The sequence below is a fragment of the Lonchura striata genome, chromosome 2 (assembly GCF_046129695.1).
Source record: "Lonchura striata isolate bLonStr1 chromosome 2, bLonStr1.mat, whole genome shotgun sequence".
In the NCBI taxonomy this organism is placed as follows: domain Eukaryota; kingdom Metazoa; phylum Chordata; class Aves; order Passeriformes; family Estrildidae; genus Lonchura; species Lonchura striata.
In genome coordinates, this window is record NC_134604.1 from 82290615 (window position 1) to 82306154 (window position 15540).

A 15540-nucleotide genomic window follows, 5' to 3' on the forward strand; every position below is an offset into this window, starting at 1 on the left:
AAGTATTTCCTTTCATATCATAATTTAAAGAGGACTGTTTCTGTAACAATTAGAAAGAAACAAAACACCAGAAACTCAAAAAACTTAAAAGAAAATATTTGGGAGGTCACTGTTATTCATGTTTATATTGCACGAGCTAACATCATTCTGTCCTTTAAAATATAAAAATCACATTATACAGCAGTAATAAAAACCTGATCTCCCAGATAATCACAGTGATCAAAATATGCTGGTCTTAAAAAAAACCCCACATATATGCAGAACAATAAACTTTGTTGTAATGTGCAAATAGAGAAGCAGAAAAAAAATAATCTAAAATATTCCACAAAGGGTCTCTACCAATGCATTGTGAAGACCAATGTAAGACAGGGTTAGTGGGCATCCCAACAATATATGCATTTGTATTCTACTTCTACTGTGGAACCCTTCTGAAGTATTGATGAAAGAAAGAAAATACCCTAAGAAATTTACACTTCCACACAGAAAACAAGCAAACCCTGAAAAAAGATTTAGAAACAATTTCTACATTTTCCTGTACTTCTTAATTTTCCATACTTCATGACTTTTCAGATTTCCATAGGACTCTACTGCAGGACTGTCTTAGTCTCTACAGAATGTTTGATCGTACATCAATAATTTCCTTTTTCCACTTCCTTTAAGACACACGCACACACACACATATGTGTATGTATCAAACATGTAATTTTTATTTAAGATGTCATTGTTAAAATTACTAACTTTTTTATGAGTGTTGAAGTGTACCACAGAGCAAAACTTCCATTACCTTATCAATTCTTCAACTTACACTTAAATTTTTAGCTGTATATATGCCAGCATAAATAGAGAGTGTCTTTGTACCAATCAAAGCATCTTCTCTGTATTTAAACTATTAATACTACTGATCATCATCTCTCCTTTTAATCCTGATGGATGACCTACACCCTTGGCTGAAAAAGGCAAATAATTTTACTTTGTTTTCTTCAAGGTTTTCCTCTCCCTGAATAGCTGAACAACTTAAGCTCATAATATTTTTCTACAGCATTGCCTGAAAAATCAATAGAATAAGAGAACACAATCAAGACCAAGTACAACAACAAAGGAAAAAAAACATCAATCTAATAACAACAACAAATTAGTAATATCAGTCAAGGACAGGAAAATGAGCATTTATAGCACTCTGAATATTGTTTTTTGTAGCAAGGTGTGTAAAGCAAATCTGTCTGAGTCAAACTGTCCTTCTGAATTCATATATTTGAGTTTTAAACATATCATGTTCCTCCTTTCAAAACAGCATTACATTCAAGTAAAGCCATTTATTTCAATGGAGTTAGTCCTGGCTTATGTCGTTGTGGATTGCTGACTAAAGAAAATTGGCCTAAATTTACAAATGAAAATAAAATAATATTTTAAATTCATATCTGTCATACAGAAATTGGCTTGCAGTACATTTTCTCTGCTCTGGTCCCAGGAATTAATCTCAGTACCTTGATTTTAGAAAGCTGTTGTTACATCAATGATTTAATTTCATTAAATTCATAGTGAGGTTGCAAGAAAAAAATGTGCATTTATAAGATTCAGCTATAACAATTATGAGATTTAAATAGAGACAAAAGAAACCATAATGCACTTCTAACTGAATTGGAATATAAAACAGGAAGCCTCATTTCCTGAACTCCAGTGCTATACTATATCTTGTTAGCTAAACTCAGTTTATAATAGGGGTCATTTCCCCAAGGATTGTTATATTATAAAGATAAATTTAAAAAAAATAAAAATACAAAAATTGTTTCTGTTTTCAATATAATTTGGTTAATGCTTCAAATATACCTTGTTCAGAAACTCCTACTTCTTCATAATACTGGTCCAAGTTCTGTCATGTTCTCTGTAGAAATATTACATCAAGACTTTAACTCCAGAGCAGAACAGGACTGGAAATTAACATCTCTCATCTCTGGATGCATGAAGAATTTTAAAAGTCATCCCAGAGGACCTTGGCTATGTTTATGACTTACTTTCCTTTTTAAGTGCAGAACCTCAAGCTAGTGGAATCTAATCTTCATATATCCTCAGGCCTGGCCCTGCTCCAGGGCACAGCTTCTACGTTCTAGGCAGGCAGCACATGCTGGGCCATCCCCACATGCAGGATGCTGTGAGCTTCCCATGCTTGTTCCCTTCTGCAAAAAGAAAACCTTGCTTGCAATAAACCCAGTCTCTCATTAAAGCACTGTACCACGATATTTACATCTTGAACATAGTACAAAAGAAAAATATTAAAGGACAGGTTAATACCTCTAGAGGTATAAAATTTGCAATATCCCAAAATAGATGCATTTGGGATACTATGCTAAATAATAAAAAAGGCCAGTAAATAAGGTTCTGATGACATGGATCTTTTTCCACTGATTACACTGATTTCCTGGCTTTAATAGGGCTAGAATCAATATAGACACTGAGAAACCACCAGAAACTTGCTGAAGGACTTTACTAACAATCAGTATTCTAAATAGATGTTACAATAATACTTCTCTTCAATCCCTTCAGAGATTTTAATCTTTACCAAAGCATGGATCTAGGATTTCTTGTAGATGTTTTAATTATAAAGATTACAATTGGCATACATAATTTTATTGCCATTGTTTTGATAATATATGCTGGAATTTATAGTTCTCTTATATTTTAAAAATAATTTACTTTTCAAGAGTGATGTGCTATACCAGATGTCACCAGAGTTCTAAGTTGTTTAATACACAGGAATTTTAACTTCCAGCTATGAAGTATGTCTTCGTTATCCTAAAGCCCTTCTATACAGAAATCCAATTTCAACAAATATATATGAAAGCAATGTTAAAGTATTCATACAAAATTTGCATGCAATTTTTGTGAGTACATTTTCAAATATATATACTTGCATTTTTTATTCTCAATATAAATAGTCTAAAAACAAATTGGACTTTTCATTTGCCATTTAGTTGCTGTTCTACAAGCTGGGTTTTATTTTAAAGAACATCTGGTTTTTTAACCCAGTGTGTATGTATACAAATACAAAAATTTATCTCAGCAGAGATGATTTTAATGCCTTTGAAAATGTAACTTTACCAGTGGAAAAATACCCCTCTAAATGAAGTTATACTAGTAAAATATTATAATTTCTTGATGCATGAGCACAACAAATCAACTAATATGAGTTAAGAATACACTTTCCACACTATCAAAAGCTTCTCCATCTGGTATACTGTTCATCATGAAAAAAAAAATTTACATGAATAAATTTTTATATTTATCATCTTACATTTAGTTTTCTATTACTACAAACAGAGGTCTCTGAGATATGTAATTAACTTAATATAAACTTTAAGGTATTTAAGAGTTGCTCAAGTTCTCCCTTGAAATGAGACTAATAAAAATTTTTTTGAGAAGAACCTGTAACTGTAACCCCCTACCTTAAATACAGAAAGCAAGCCAACCAATGCAGAGCAAAATTCTCCTAAAAGATTGAATAAAATGAGAAAAATATTTTTTCAAAGTATCTCATCTTTTCCCCATCTGCTTAATAAAGAATGTCCTCTGATTCTGAATTGCCAGCATCTTTAAAATGTAATAAAAATACTTCATTATTATGCTTAACAGAGATGAAGTCTGTTGACAGGCCCAAGATACCATTTACATAAGTGTTCAGGCAAATTGAAGGCAACATCTAATCTAACATGCAGAGGATCAACAAGAATTAAACATGTATTTAAAAAGCACTCTAGATATCATACTTCCTCCGTGGAAAATGTCTCATAAAAGCTGCAATATATTGCACATTCCAAAATGCAAACCTAATACAATTTCCTTTTTTTCCCTTTAAAATATTTTATAATGGATATATTTAAAAATATAATGTCTGAATAATTAAATTACCTAAATCACAACATTTTAAAAAATCATTAAAATGCCAATATCATATACCAAAAGTGAAAATTTGGACCTTTTTTAAATTTGTGATCTGTCTGGTACTCCATTTCCCTCTAATTATGCTAAGGTAATTTAAAACATCCACAATGATTCCCAAGCTGCTGAGAACTTCTAAAAACCTAGACTGAAACATATTGTTTGTTGGTAACTTCAGATGAGCTTTACTGTTGTTTTTAATCATGAGGTTTTCTTCTAAAGACAAAGCATCTGAATCAACTCTCAGAATCAATATATATTAAAGGTGAACACTTGCATCGGGCTCTCAAAGACACTTCAAAAGACCAAAATATTCATATATAACTGCTGAGCTTTGTCACTTCAGCATTAATCATCACCATTCATCCCAACAACTTTGTTGAATTCAATCAGTGCTTCAAAGGGTCATACCAGATTGTTCCATAAAGGCTTTAGGCCAATCATATCACAGCTTTCAACACATGTCTATAGGTTTCTTTGAAGGAGAGGAGACAAGATGAGATGAAAGGTGGAGAGTATCAAGCGTTGATCAGCTTCAGTTCAGAGCCACTTACATCGTGCCCTATTCTTTTTGTCATTATGGACTGGGAGCTAGTTGGGTATAGCTCTTCAGTGTGCATGTTCTAAAGGAGAAATTCACGTATTTCATATACTTATCCTGTTTGCAAACAAGGTCAGTTCACAAATCCATAAAGAAATCTGGTCTTTATTTTTTTAACATATCTCCAAATTAATCAAATCTCTCTACAAGCCAGAATATGTCTCCAGTGCCGCACTACGTTTGTATTCATCCAACTGATTGATGTTGTAAATGAAATCAAGCTCACAGACATTCTCACTTAGAGATGTTTGCTCTACAGTTCTGACAAGAGAAAAGTACAGTGAAAAGTACTTAGAAAAGTACATTATGCTTACTGTAACAAAGTGGCATAAGTGTGTTTCTTGACTGAAGGGGTTTAGGTAGTTGTGTGAGTTCCCTCTGATTTGGACTAAGGGAAGAAATTCTCATACATAGACACTCCACTTCCCCAAAAAATCCACCCTCCTTGTAAAGAGAGAAGGGACAATAAGAGAAATAATCTCTAGCAGATCTACCTGCAAAAATGTCTACTATGAAGATGACTTACAATTGTTATTTTCTAGTTTCTCAACAGAAATAACAACTGGAAAATTCATATGTAGAAGATTCTGGTCTTCTCTCTCAAAAAAAAGTGATAAAAAGGCAGTTATGTCATACAAGGCTCTTTCCTGTTCTCATCTCTAAGAAGCAGATTACACAGCTCACAGATTCTTCAGCAACAGAATATAGATACCTAGCAGTGAAATAGAATTGTGATTTCACTAGGTTGGTGTAGGACAGCACAAGTAGCAGGACTTTACAAACTTTTTCAGAGCTAAATTTTGCATATGAACATAATTTCATCCAAACTTAATTTTTATACTACAATCACTTTGTTAGAATTCATCTAATATGACTTTTGAAGTCAACAGTGGGTGGAAGTGTTTGTATCTGATATAAAATGGCAGCACGTCCTCTTTAGAGACAACAGACATAAAATAAGTATTTTAGGGCATAATCCATCTATCCTATTTTAGATATCCACTTCATTGTGAACTGACTTAGACTCTAGAATTACCTATGTATCTCCACTGACTACAAAAAAAATTTAAACTTTACGTTTTTTGTGAATATCCATAATGGATATCTAGTTTTTTTTTTTTCTTTTTGTCATACGGATTATTTTATTTTTCTGTCTTCTGGGGTGTTATGACTGACATTTATCAAAAAGTAATATTTAATAATCCAGCCTCTAAGTTATTTTTCCCTTTTAGGCAGTTCAGAGTTCTAAATACATTATGGATCTTAGTGCAAGACTGAAGTTATAAATTACTAAGTATAGACCAAATGACTTTTAGGCAAGATAAGTGATATAACTATAATTTGCATTTTGATTACCTTTCCCAGAAGAACAAGAAATGAAGAAGCAAGGTTTTCACAGTTTCTGCAAGGTGCACATGAAGCACACTGCTTGATGTAAAGAGAACAAGTGAACAAACTGAAATTGAGGGCAGAGCCATGAGGTCCCAAACTATGTGACATTAATACCATGAAACATTAAATGGTGGTTACTGGATTAGAGTGGTATGAACTTCAACTACGCTGTGCTAGTAATCTGCAGACCTTTTTTTTTCCTAAATAAGGAATGCTGTACCTATTGACACAATGAATGGGATGAGTATCTTAACGATCAACTAGATGCAAACTTTTAAAGGTTATGTGGGGTTAATGCACTTCTGGAAAGAACACCCTGGGAAATTTCTCTTTTAGGAGTGAAGAAATCTGACCCCGATCCAGTAAAGCATTTAGGCAATTGAATGACCACAAGTATGTGCATAGTCTTCCCTGAGTGCAGTACCATTCATCTAGCTCAAAACAGGAGACTGAGACTGACTGCTGCATCAGGATTCTAGGCCAAAATACAAATCCCTTAGCACAAAGTCAGTGTTGCTTCTTGCATTATACCAATACTACAAGAAGAGTTATACTAAATTCATCCATGCATTTGCCTTAAATTAGTTTTGAAAAATAATTCAACCTTTATTTTTTTAAAAAGTCACCAGAACAAATAGCATCAAAAATCATAAAACTGTGCAAACATCAATTTACACAGTCACATTAGCTTCACAGCATTTTATACCAAAGTTTTAAAAAGTGCAAAAATTTAAGTATTAGGTATTTTTTGGAGTACAGCATATTATTCATTTTTTTAAAAAGAGCTTTAAAAGAATAATTATATTTCAAGAGATTCAGAAAATGCACTAATTCAGTAATTAACGTGGGGATTTTTCTTTTTTATATTAGGCCACAAGTACAGATCTTTAAAGTTTAGTTTGTATGGGTTTCTTCTGATTAGCTTAGCTATTACTCTTTCATAGAACTATCCTTGTATAAATATGTGATTAAGATGTGCAACTGAAATATCTAACTTTGTGGCAGATGCTGCTCTATGTGATCTTTTGTAACTGAAGGGTTCTTTTATCAGTTGGCTTTTGGGTTTGTTTCTCTCATCTGCTCTTTTCTGCCAGCTTAACAGGGATTTTAAATCAAAACCTAATTAGACTACATATGCTGTTTAGGAAAAAGTTCTTAGGAAAGTAATGATTCATATAGGCTTTGATATTTCCAGATAACATCTAAGAAGAAATGTGATTTTAATTGTTTTAAATAACTTCCAATCACCCTCTTACTTAAATAAAAGTAGTTGAGCACAGTTATTTGATAAAAAAAAAATTCTTCAGTAACAGAAATTCCAACTCTATATTCCTATCAACGATACCATCTGTGCTTAATGATAAAAGCCTTTATTGGCACACATTTTTTAGCTAAGTAGTATTACAACTCGGGTATTCTATTACATATTTTTGATACCAATACCATAATCCTCAAATCAGAAGTTATCAAATGATAATTAATTTCTAAAAAACAAAAATCTGTGCGTACATGTAGAGCACCTAGGATGTCAGCCGAAGTTTGCTTTTTAGCAATGTTGATATAAGAAGAGTTGGTATCTTTTTATTTTTCCTCTATGATTTTCTATGAGGAACAATGAATTCTTTTAATGTTATTTTAATTATAATGCACTTACTTGAATTATATATTTCAATATTTTAACTAGTGCTAAGAAAGCCCACATTTTAAACACTCTCACCTTGCACTAGTTTAAGGAAACCTGTGTCAAACATTATGACTGTTATCTTGTTCAAACATTAATAAATACATTTGCCAGGAAAGCCCTGGCCTCTGATGCTTAATCACAAAGATGTAAGCTCCATCTTTTTAAAAAAAAAAAAGGAAAAAAAAATTTACATTTTTATGTCCCACCTAGTTATTTGACCCAGTTATTAATCAGAAGTAGCCAGAATTTTCTTCTATTCCACAGAGCAATTGCTTGCTGCCTTAAGAATAAAAACTTGAGTATTTCCCCTGATAGAAGGCTGACAAGTCATAATGAGGAATTGTGTCTTCCAACGTCATGCCAATATAGTTTCTGTTAATTGTCTGAATACTGTGCTGTGACATACTGCATATAAAAATTATTTTCTGGAAACCAAGAAATTATACATATTTCCAAGACAAATCCCTGCAAAAATAACCACAAATTTATAACAGGCAATAACAAGACTTCATAAGCATTTTTTTAAAATCTGAATTAAATTTCAAACAGAAAAGCAGAAGTGTAAATCCAGATTTCTAGTTACTCTGTTACTTTAGTGATTCAGTAAAGCTACAGCAATTTGTTTCAACGTCTAGTTGAATATGTAATAAATTCAAATATTTCTCATACTGTTGAGCCATTACTAATATGTGACTATCATGGAAACAATATATAGAGACATCAGACTTTAAGAAGAGTTTATAAGAAATAAGTTGGAGACATTTATAGTGAGACAACACTGATATCCCAGGCTTCTAAACAACACATAAAGTCTACTGACATGCAAATAATATAAAAGGCATATGCATATTCATTGATACCACCAAAAACAGTTGTTTTGTAAATGTTTAATATTGTCAGCATTGTCTACAAAATTTTTGAAAACCCCAGTGCAACTCAATAGAAGTTTGATGGTAAGACCTTAATTACAGGACAGTACACTTAAAAAAAAACAAACAAAAAAGAATAAGTATGCTTATATATTAGAATTGAAACTCACCACATAGAATAGCTAAATGTGATCAAACAACTCCTGTCTACAAAGTTCTGCAATATAAAGCAATTAATTTAAAATATTCTTCAGAGACAGGAGACATGTAGTAGAAGACAGAATGTTTCCAAAGTATAGTTCATCTTCTTCTGGTTTCAGATAAAAGAATGAAAACATAAAGTCTGAAGTTTATGCCCATGCATCAGAGGCATTTCTCATATGTATTGTTATCACCAAGAGTACTTTCTGGAAAGGCAGAAATTGGTGAGCAACCCATCATGATCTTCACACTTTACTGTGCAAACTGACTGAGTTGAGGATGGTGTATGGTGTTGGGGTGAATTGGAGAAAGTGGAAGCAACACCCAATTGCAAGTTCATGCTTGACTGCTATTCAGAGTAAATTTTATTATTGTTTATCATCAGCTATAATTGGTTAACTGGATGAAAATATCTCTTTTTCTGTGAACAAAGCTGCCCTCCAAGAGTGCAAAAGACATCTTAAATATAAATAGACTAGCTTACAAGCCTTTCACTGTATTGAGCCAAGGGTTACATACATGGTTATAGAGTAAAGGCAGTATTTTTAGTACTTTGTTTAAAAGAAAAAGCAGGTCACCATATAAACCATGACACCCACCAAATAATGTGTAACCTAAACCACACTGCTATATCTCAAATTATTTTCTATTCTGATGCTTTACCTAAGAATTAGCTAAATATCCAACATGCAAAAATATTATTATTTACTTACACACACACACACAAAAAAAAAAAAAAAAAAAAAAAAAGTCCTGATTGAGTTTTATAATTGAAATATGTCTAAAGAACAAGAAACCCCAGCAAAATATTGCAACAGCCACAAAGTATTCGAGTTTCAAGTTTCACCTCTCCACTCTCCAGGGCAGCACACGAACACACACGTCAGACCGCTGGACGTGCCATCCACTTGGCTCTCGCAACCCCCCGCACGAATCAAAAGGCTCCAGAGGGACCCAGAAACACCAAACCAGGGCACGGGGGCAGAGAGCCGCATCTCCTCTGCCTGACCTCGGGCTGTGCGTGCGCTGTCTTGCAGAACCTTGGACAGCGGCCTCCTGGCCCTCCTCTCAGTGCGCCTCAGCCCAGCTCAGCCCAGCCCAGCCCAGCCCAGCCCAGCCCCGCGGTTCACCCCACTGCGCTTCCTACCCGCACTGGCTGGGCATCTGCACTACCCATCAGAACCCTTGGAGAAAGGGAAAACAGACTAAGTTGAAGTTGCACCCATGGTTTGGGTTTTTTCCCTTTCCCCTTCTGAAATATCTTTCATTTTTAACACAGATTGGTTGGCCAAATTCTCAAAACATAAAGCAATATCTTCTGGCACTCAGAACCACAGAAATGTAGGTCACTGGCATCTGTCTTGTTCATTAAAGTTTCACACAATCATTTTTAATGTCAACAACTTTTTCTCTATCATTAAAAAAGTATTTCTCCTTTTCGGGTGTGCGAAAGGAAAATCATTGAACAGCATAAATTTGCTCTTCTATTCATTTTCAACACCTTTTACACCTTGATATTCTGTAGACCAACTGAGAACTTTGTGGTAAAGTTCAGTCAAACTGTGATACCAAAAAATCACCTAAAGCATGTAAATACTGATCATTTGGCATAATGGAATAGTAGGTCAATTTCTAATTATAGAGCTACTGAAATGAGAGATTTCCTCACAGCAATAGACATCTATTTACATTGATATTTTTTACTTTTTTACTTTTCCAATTCACTCTGAAAATAAATATGTTTACATTATCAGTAAATGAGTACTTAGCATACATGCAATGAGGGTGTACACACACAGTTTGCAATCTAAAAACAGTTGAGTCAACATTTCTGGTGATTCTACCTTACTTTTGTCAGGTTTAGAAAGAAAAAATAAATATGGCAACTTTCCTACCGTTATCCAATTAGATAGCAGGTTATTTCAGCTTAAGGTACTCTGGATCCATTTTTGTGGCAAATATATGCACAAATGATACTAAGCTATTGGTGAATGTGATTGTTTAGGCAGAGGCTGCTACCATTAAATTATTTCAGAAGGCCCTGCTAAAGTTACAGAGTGCAGAGGTACTGCCAGGCCTCCCATTTAGAGCAACGATTTGTGTGCATGGTTGTGTTCCACTGCTAAAGCAGAATTTGGCTCAGACTGGTTAGTGCTACAGTAGTTGAGATAATCTAGTTCAGGGCAGAAATATTCACCTCGTACCAAATACTCAAAAAGGGGGAGAAAGCATGCACTTAGCTATTTTAGGCACCAAAGACAACTCTTTCTTCTGCCCTGTCTTGAGAGATAGGCCAACTAATCTTGTGCGAAGTACAGAGAAGGCAACATCTACAAGAGCCAAAGTGGGACCCTCTGCCTTCTAACAAAGGCAAAGAAAAGCCTCTGGATCTCTCTGAGCCGTCACCAGTGGCACCAAAGGAAACAGCCGCGGCTTATCAAAACGCTGTCACCATCACTTCCCAACGAAGGGCCACTGCGGTGCCCACCAACAGACACTCTTGTCCTCCAGCTTTCCCCAGCTCCACAGATTTTGGCAGAGCGCCTGCAAGTACTGTCCCGCTCCCGCTCCCGAGGAGGCCCGGCGCCGCACCGCTCCGCCGCCGTCCAGCACCGCCACCCCCGGGCCGAGCGCCCGACCGAACCTACCCGGAGCCCGCGGTGCGCGCCCCCGGCCCCGCGGGGCGACGCACCGCCCGTGCCCGGGCACCGCGGCCAGCGCGCCCCGAGGGCCGGCGGCCGGGGCAGCGCCGTCGGGCGGCCCCGACCACGGCCGCCGCTCCGAGCCCCGCTCATTGTCATGCAGACCCTGTCGCTGCCTGCCGCCAAGTCGCATCCCAGCCCGCTGGAAGCCGGCAGCCCAGTCGGAGCCAATCGCATATTCATGAGGAGGGGGAAATCCAGCGCTACGCTCCCAGAGGAACGAGGATCGCTTCTTTTTGCGTTTTCTCAAGCTTCCCTCTCTCTCTTACTTTCTTTTAATAATGCGCTAAGTGGGGCATCCCGGCCGATACCCTCCGCAGCATCGCCTGCACCGTGAGAACCGCGGCCGCCGGCGCCAGGGGCAGAGACCGAAGCAGGCACAACAGGGTCCACGGCAGCCACAACAGCCGAGGGAGGCACGCCAGCCCGACAGCCAGGGACAGGAAACACAGCAGGGGCTCCTACCTTACAATCCTCAGGGCACGATTTCACCGAGTACTCATCCGACTGTAAATATTTCTGAAGCATAACCTCAAACTCTTCGTATTTCTCCTGAGCGTGCTGGTCGTAGCGCTGGTAAGCCTGGACGCACTGGCTGCAGGAGCCTTCCCCCTTCAGCACCACATCCAGACTGCAGTTCAAAGTGTCCGGATTGGACAACCCGGCGAACAACTCCCAAAGTGTATAGGAATTACAAAAAGAAAGGTAAAAATCCGTCAGGTCCCAGCCGGGCGCCGGGTTCTGCTCCGTGCCCCGCGGTCGCCCCGACCCCCCTCGCCGCTGGCACACCGCCTCCGCGTCGCCCACGCTGAAGCACTGCCCGGACGAGGAGCCCGGGGGGGGGCACGTCTCCAGGGGCCTGGCGGTGGAGTTCCCCAGGAAAGCAGCCTTGCCGTGCCGGGGCTCGGTGCCGTTGGTGCGGCTGCCGCGGCTGCCGCCGCCGCTGCTGCCGGGGGAGGGCGGGAGGGAGGGCGAGGGGGGGGCGAGGAGCCGGGGCGCGGGGGGCGCCGGCTCCCCCATGCCCGCCAGCAGCTCCGGCTCCGCGGGCTCCGGCTTCTCGGGTGGCGGCTGCTCCTTCTCTCCGGTCCCCGTGAATTTGGCCTCGGCGCAGAACCACAAGTGATCAGAGAGCAGGACCGTGAAAAACAAGAGCGATGCCAGGGACAGTCGCCATTTCTGAGCCCTCTCTGAATCCGTGAAGGGTTTCTCGTTCTCCCGGGGTGCGAACCAGATTTTTAAGCCGTCATCATACTGCCGACTACACATCCAAGCACCCCTGGTCATATTTTGGGAACGCACAGCCCTGGCCGACTCCACCGTGAGGGCTCCTTTGCCAGTGTCACCACAATATGCATTGACTTAAAAGATTGGGGGGATTTTCTTGCCTGCCTTCCCTTCTCTCGCTCGCTTGCTCTCCCTCTCTCTCTCTTCCACTCTCCCCCTTCTCTCTTTCTTCCTCTTTTTTTTTTTTTTTTTCTTTCTTTCTCTTTTTCTTTCTTTCTTCTCTCTTCCTTTTCTTCCTCCGAGATATTGTTGGTTTTCGCCGGTGGCTCTGCCTTGGTCTCACCACACGAAACAGCCCCAGTCCATCCAACGCGGAGTGCCGTGGAGAAGATAAGAGCAATAACGCAGAGAGAGGAGGAGGAGGAGGGAGAGGAGATGGTGGTGGTGGTGGTGGTGGTGGAGATGGTGGTTGAGGTGGTGGTGGTGGTAGTGGTGGTGATAGTTGGTGGTGGAGGGGCTGCGCGACTGGTCCTTTCCCCCTCTCACCCAGGCATGGTCAGATCGCAGCTCCCCATCTCCCTCCTGAGAAAAGCCCACTGCGCCCGGACAACCGCATGCCGCGTCCCCCGCTGCCGACGGACGGCTACGGGAGAGCTCCTCGCCTCCTCTTCCTCCCTGCCGCCGCTGCTCCTCTTCCTCAGCCCCGAGCCGCGGCACAGATGCCTGCACCGCTGTCTCAGCCTCTTTCTTCTCTCCCCGCTCCGCTCTAACTGGAGAGACGCTGCTGCAGGGCTCCCGGAGCGCTGCCGAGGATGCTGAAGAGGAGGAGGAGGAAGAGGAAGAGGAGGAGGAGGAGGCTGCCGGGGCCGCCGCCGCTGCTGGTGACAATGGGCTGCGGCTGCCGCCGCTGCTGCCGCCGGGCGCGGTGTCCCCGGGCGCACGGGGCGGAACTGCCTGGCTGGGGGCCCCCGATGGGCACAGGCATCTTGGGCCCCTGGGCTAAGTTGCCGCCATCTTCGTCCTGGAGAAACACTTTTTTGGGGGGAGCTCTGCCTTTTGCGTCATCTCCTCCCGCGCCGAGATCGCTCTATCCTGGCGCATTGGCAGCAGCAGCAACTCTGCCTCCTCCTGCCTGAGGAGGAGGAGGTGGGAGATGCACTGGGGACCACATGGACCCTCCAAAGGGTTTCCTCGATGTAACTCTTTCTACCCATCTCACCGAAGGGACTGCTCAGTACTACTGTCCAGCCCTCTCTCCTTCAGGGTCTCCTTCCCTCTGTGGCCGTGGAACACCATGTACCCGCAGGATGGTGGCTGGAGAGGTCTGTCTCCGAGTCTGTCCTTGTCACAGCAAATCACAAATGGCATATGACACTATGGGCTCTGCATCCTGGCCAGTTTTGGCCACACAGTAAAATGTCTGAGCATAGTTGTCTGTCTCTCAATCAGAGCTGTAAAGCAAAACAACCATAAACCCCAAGCTGTTTCCTCAAGAGAAGTTGTGCAAAACCGTGGTTCAGCCCATGAGCTGCCTGTCTGTGTGTTCCCCTGTTTAGATATCACTTCTTAGAGAGAAAGACAGAGGGGCCAGGCTAAGTCCTCTTTCTAGGATGATGAAATCACCTGGGGTGATGATTTCCACTTGGACCCAGGTCAGAGATCCAAACACCTTCTGTTCCCCAACCATGAAGGTCTCTTGCTCAAACAAACATGCTCTTTGGACACTCCTATGTGTCTCTAATTCCTTTCTTCTGGCTCACTTATGCACCTTAATGTAATAGCAAAACAACTTGGATCCCACACATAAGACAAGACAAGGTGCCAGCTAGAGGTTGAATACTAACAGATGAAGACCTGGTGTTCACCTCAACACATCAGGTATGCTATCTGGCCATAGGATAACCAAGATGTGTATTCTAATTTCTCCATTGGACTGGCAGAAGGATTATAAAAATATTTTTCCTTCTTCCAGAGGCTTTCTCTATCCTGAGGAACCGATAATTTCCCTTGGAAAAGGTGTGCAGTATAACACAAAAGTGGCTTTGCCCCATTTTTTTGGTTAAAGATAGATGTTTTTCAAACAAACATGGTCTGTAAGCTAATACAGATTGCTGATGGTTCTTGAATTCAGCTTCAGAAACTGTAGTGGGAAAAGACCTGAGACTAAACCATTTCAGAGTAAAACAAGACTTGCACCTTATTTGACTGCAGCTGTCATTAACAGAAGGGTGATCTTACCAAGGAATGTGCTGGAATTTCTGTCACTTTGAGCAGTAAATCAAGGCTGGATGTTTTTCAAAAGGAGATCCTAAACTTCAAACAGAAGATGCAGACCTGAGGTATGAATTCCTGAGAGAGGTTCTATGCCCTGTGTTGTGCTGGAGGTCAAAGCACATTATCATAATGGTCTCATCTGGCCTTACAGGATCTATGAGTCAAATACTATGGCAAGCAGAAATTATCTGTGGATTTCATTTTGATAGGGTATTTAAAGACACAGAAATAAGTGTTAATATTGAAAGGAAAGGTCTACAGTACTTAAATCAGAATGTGCCTTTGCAATTTTCAGTCAATCATCTCACACTGTCTGCTAATGGTACATTATTAATTTTGGTCTTGGAGCTTTGATTGAAATGATTTGACATACTGGCTTTTGTACTGAATTTGACTTTTTGTAATGCTTTCTGTTTTGGGACAAGGCTGTGACCAAGCTTTTAAAAAGCATTCAGGACAACTTTAGTACTCTAAAATGCAACATCATTTATTTAATTATCTTTTTGCTAGTTTTATTACATATTTCTTGTTAGAATAAAGAGATTGGAGCAGAAATACAGGGAAAAAGAAGAAAGAAAAAAGAAAAAAGAAAAAAGGAAAAAGAAAAAAAGAAAAAAGAAAAAAAGAAAAAAGAAAAAAGAAAAAAAGAAAAAAGAAAAA

At 39.8% G+C, this 15540-nt stretch overlaps 1 protein-coding gene across 1 annotated transcript in view; it reads right to left on the bottom strand.

Moving 5' to 3' along the window:
* The window catches only part of NALF1 (NALCN channel auxiliary factor 1), a 431321-nt gene extending 417635 nt beyond the window's left edge, over window positions 1–13686 (bottom strand). Inside the window, exon 1 of the mRNA XM_031504229.2 lies at window positions 11848–13686. Coding sequence (XP_031360089.1) covers window positions 11848–12666 — 819 coding nt within the window. The 5' untranslated portion in view covers window positions 12667–13686. The remainder of the gene's footprint in view (window positions 1–11847) is intronic.
* Window positions 13687–15540: the final 1854 nt, after the last annotated feature.